The sequence below is a fragment of the Carassius carassius genome, chromosome 19 (genome assembly GCF_963082965.1).
Source record: "Carassius carassius chromosome 19, fCarCar2.1, whole genome shotgun sequence".
Classification (NCBI taxonomy): domain Eukaryota; kingdom Metazoa; phylum Chordata; class Actinopteri; order Cypriniformes; family Cyprinidae; genus Carassius; species Carassius carassius.
Window position 1 is genome coordinate 15,352,962 of NC_081773.1, and position 4,866 is coordinate 15,357,827.

Sequence of the window (4,866 nt, forward strand, 5' to 3'; positions counted from 1 at the left end):
AAAAATATCCAACCTGCAGTCTTATAAATCCATTAACTGATCGTTTTTTTCCGTCATATTTGTATATTATTATAATAATAATAATAATTATTATTATTATTATTAGCTTATTATTATAGGTTATATTTGTTTATTCATTTTCCCTTCATTTCAATCTCTTTACTTAACGTTCTGAACATTTTTGTATAGCCTACTGTAAATGCTAAATAAAGCTTTGATTTTGCTGACTGGAATGCAGTTGGAATGCAGTTTAAATTTCATATATTTCATTTTATTTTGTCTAATTAATAGACCAGAACTATAAATACTATAGTGTTTTGTTGAGGAATTAATCATTCATGTAGTTTCATTTGTAAATGAAAACAAAACATGAATAATTTCAAAATCATGGTCCCCAGATAATACTAATCCTGTGCGAATTTGCTGCTGACCTTTGATGATCTAGTTGATACATACTAATAAGCAAAAATGACTTTAGATAAACTAACAGTTCAGTGTTGAACCTTCTTCTCCTGTGTTCTACTGCACAGATGCAAATTTACTTTTCTTTTAGCCTCAGGTTTATTAATAACACTTTATGGTGTGAAAGGGCTTTTACATTTGCTATAAATAGAACTTCTTATATTAAAAACAATCAATGCTCATATTTAAAAAATAACACGAAAGTAACGAAGAAGTAATGTAACATTACTTTCCATAAAAAGTTTTTAAGAGAATAACGCAATATTGTATTGCATTACTTTTAAAAGTAACTTTCCCCAACACTGTTGGTGACTAATTTGTGCAAAAATTTTACTATTCCTATGTTTTAGTATGTAGCCTCACTGAAGGTTAGGTTTAGGGATAGGGCTGGGGACGGACCCTTATGTTTTTTGTTTGTTTGTTTTTACTAGTAGGCCTATGTTTCCGTGTGAATGTCTTTACCTCCTCATAAAACAGTAACATTTTCTCATAAGACTGGACTGGCTCATATAGACAGTTCGACAATAAATAAGATCGAGGGATGCATGTTCCCCCACACAAATGCATATAAACTGTCGATCAATAGGCCTAGCCTATGGGATTTTCAATCTAAACATCCGTTGGCCCAAAATCTTGAAAATTTGGTTCAGTTTTGGATTGTAGCAGGCCATCTTTGGCTACGTCTCATATGCAAACACATTACACACACCACTGGGGATGTGTAACAGACTGTCTACAAATGTATAATATGACAGCTCTGTGACGCACGCACGTGCTCCTCGTGCCCGCGTGTCGTAACACCGTGTGCGCGTGTGTTGCCGGAGGTGCGCGCGCAGCCACAACCGCGCGCTCCCGCTCACGCTCTTTGGCAGTGTCGCGCGGACTGTGGGGATCATGTCCGCCATGTTTTCTCACCAGCCGAGAAAAAAAAGCCCTTGAAAAAACACCAGAACTCGCTCAGAGATGCCTTTAACCGCCGGGTTTCGATCGGAGGGACGTCACTGAGCGCGGCCGCGGAGAGAACCGTCGGCTCGTGTGTGTATTTGTACCGAATGATCCGTGTTTAGTGTGTTTGTGATCGCTGAAAACAATGAGTAAACTCTCGTTCCGCGCGCGAGCGCTAGACGCCGCCAAACCGCTGCCGATCTACCGCAATAAAGACCTCCCGGACCTCACCGACTGCGTCTCCATCAACCGAGCGGTTCCGCAGATGCCAACTGGGATGGAAAAGGAAGAGGAGTCGGTATGTAAATTATTTTAATTTCATAATTTTTCATGAGGTTCAGGTGCATAGCAGGGTGTTGGTATTCACGTTTCTCTTACATACGTTTTAGTACGTAATTCCGCTCTCTGCTCGAAGGGATCCGCAAGCAGCGTTCTAAGGCTCTAGGTTACGTATAGAATTTACGACAGTTGCGTAGTCGTGGGAAATCTTTTACACTAATGGCGTGAGCAAGTTTATATACGTGAGACATTTGCTAGTGGCTAATGCATGTTGACGTCAGCCTTTTTGCGTAAATGCGTTAGAGATTTACGTATGTTACTACAGGAATACACGAGTTGAACGGCGTGCTTCTGAAACCTGAATCTATTTGATTATCTTGTTATGATGTTTAGTTTCTGCAGCACCGGGCCCTAGTCATAACTATCTCCCACATTTCAGTGTCTTATAATACAGTGGTGTATTAATATGAGAATCATTCAGTATTATTGTGTATATATAGAAGTACCATGATATTACCATGTGTTACCATGGCACACATTTCTATCCTGTAATGAAAAGTCAAATGTTAAAATAGTATTTAATTGAACTATTTAATTAATCAAAATATTATTAGTTATTGTTGGTTTAAAATCTGTTTCTAATTTTTAAAAATGTAATGTTTTGTTGTTGTCGTTTTTGTTATTATTATTGTACATAAATCTGTGTGTGTGAGTATATAACATCGCTTGGAGTTACATAATGAAATATATTTTATTATTAAGAGTTTAAAATGTATTGTATTATTACTATTATTATTACTACTACTTTAAAATTTTCTTAAAAAATATATTATATATATTTTTTACTTAATTGGAACTGTCCAAGTCCTAGTAACCAACAGGCAAAAAGCCATGTTGATGTTGTTACATTATGTCAAGTAAACCATAAAACGGAAACAACCCCCTAATCTCTGTTGACACATCTGTCATGACATCTTCGGCTGTTTTGAAAGATGTGCAGCAGATCAAGATTTCTTCAGTTTGATTCATTTTATTTGTTAGTGAAGTGAGTTTTATTAGAGCACAAGTATGACCTGCCATGTTGGCATCTTGATCAAGGAAGATCAAGAGCTTGTGTTGGACACACAGTACAGATCAGGGTACATGTTAACTTGTTATGTGTGCCACAGATTGCATTTGCTCCCCTCACCTACCTGATAATGAACTGCTCACCTTTCTATTATTGAACCATCTACCACAGTGGGTCTTATGAAACCAAAATTCATTGGAATGACTTGGAGTTCATTTGTATGCTTGCGAGCTGTGTAAGCCATTGCAGCGGGTTTCATCACGTTGCTGTTCTCAGCTGCATTAGAAGTCATACTTGCCCAACTCTTATTTGCTCTGTGTGAGTTTTGAACCTTTTCTTATTGCTGAGTCCAGCTACATCAGTTTCAGCTTAATGAACTGGTCTCACTTTGCTAATGGAAATACATTGTGTTATGTATGATGAGGTGACAAAATCTATATTGTTTTTGCATATAAGGTGTAACCTTATCACAAATTTGAGTTGTCCCACTCAGTGAATGAAGAATTAGGTTTACTCATCTTCTCTTTCTCTCTCTCTCTCTCTCTCTCTCTCTCTCTCTCTCTCTCTCTCTCTCACACGGTGTGTTACAGGAGCACCATCTCCAGAGGGCCATCTCTGCCCAGCAGGTGTTCAGGGAGAAGAAGGAGAGTATGGTCATCCCTGTGCCAGAGGCTGAGAGTAACATCACGTATTATGATCGCCTTTACAAAGGAGAGTTTCGCATCCCCAAACAGCTCATCCACATTCAGCGTGAGTGACCCTCAGTTTCAAACTCAAGATCCTTCTGGATCTTTCATTTCTTGATTTAAATAAACAAGTAAAGTGTGATTTGAATTTGAATCTCAATCTGTTACTCCAAACTAGCTCTGGGTCTGGATAACGAGCTGCCTGACTATGATATGGACTCAGAGGATGAGACTTTACTGAACCGACTCAACCGAAAAATGGAGCTCAAACCTGTCCAGTTTGAGATCATGATGGATCGGTTAGAGAAGGCAAGCACCAACCAGGTAATAACTCAGTGCTTCTTATCTGGTTTTGCTGCAGGTAGTGCTTGCTTTTTTCAACGAAATTTATTACTAAAGATTTTTGTCAACGAACATTTATCATGTGACGAAAACGAGACGCAACGTAAATGCTGGTCATGTGACAATGACTATAATTAAATGTTTGATGCAATATTGTTGACGAATAAAAATGACTAAATGTGGTTAACAAAATAAAAACGCAGGCAACATGACTTCCTCTAGTCCCACTTGCGGCATTATTTAAAAGATGACAGCAAACAAAGTTAAGCGGGATTTATACTTTTGCCTGGCTCCGTTGACTGCGAGCACACCTTCCCAAACTGACGAGGCTTTTATACTCGTCGCGTTCGCCGTTGTACTATTCTTTTATACGACAGGGGAGCGACGAGGAGTAATTGTCTTCTAAAACCGTCGGAAATCACCGGTGAGAAGTCGTCAGAGTTGATGAATTAATCATTTCTTCATGTACAAACTTAAAACAATCTTAAACTATTGGCTGTATTTCACATCAAACACAAGACAACTGTAAGCAAATAGTGTATAATTAATATCTAAATTAATTCTTATTGCATTTTATACAAGAAAAATTAAAAGTACTTAAAAAATATGTTTTCTGATGGAGTTTGAACTTCACATTAAACTACTGTTTCACACACACGCTTGCACAGACGTGCATGTTCGGCTAGAATCAACCTGAATTCGTGCAGGTTCGGATGCTGTGTGGAAAGTTAAAAAAAAATGCCGTGCACTCCGCCTCGCGAAATGAGTTTGTGCACACTCAAAGTGAATTTATGGCAACACCACGATGATGTCATATTTTCCACACTCACCCAAGGGAACTTGCGGACGCGTCGAGTATAAGTCTGCCTTGGCACAGAGAAAGGGACCGATGGCCGGCCAGAATTGTATGAGAGTAACAATCTCATGAAGCCAATAGTGAAATAAATGATTATTACTATAAACTACCATACAATGTTTTGGGAGTCTGTAAGATGGTTGAACCTTTTTAAAAAAATGAGTTCTGTGTATTAAGGCTGTATTGGTTTAGAATAATTAAATTCAGTAAAAAACATAATATTGTGA

At 38.0% G+C, this 4,866-nt stretch overlaps 1 protein-coding gene across 1 annotated transcript in view; it reads left to right on the forward strand.

The window, feature by feature from the left end:
* Positions 1-1,283: 1,283 nt before the first annotated feature.
* The window catches only part of LOC132095161 (enhancer of polycomb homolog 2-like), a 15,146-nt gene continuing 11,563 nt past the window's right edge, over positions 1,284-4,866 (forward strand). Inside the window, exons 1-3 of the mRNA XM_059499955.1 lie at positions 1,284-1,705; positions 3,346-3,505; positions 3,620-3,765. Of these exons, the coding sequence (XP_059355938.1) occupies positions 1,553-1,705; positions 3,346-3,505; positions 3,620-3,765 (459 nt within the window). The 5' untranslated portion in view covers positions 1,284-1,552. The remainder of the gene's footprint in view (positions 1,706-3,345; positions 3,506-3,619; positions 3,766-4,866) is intronic.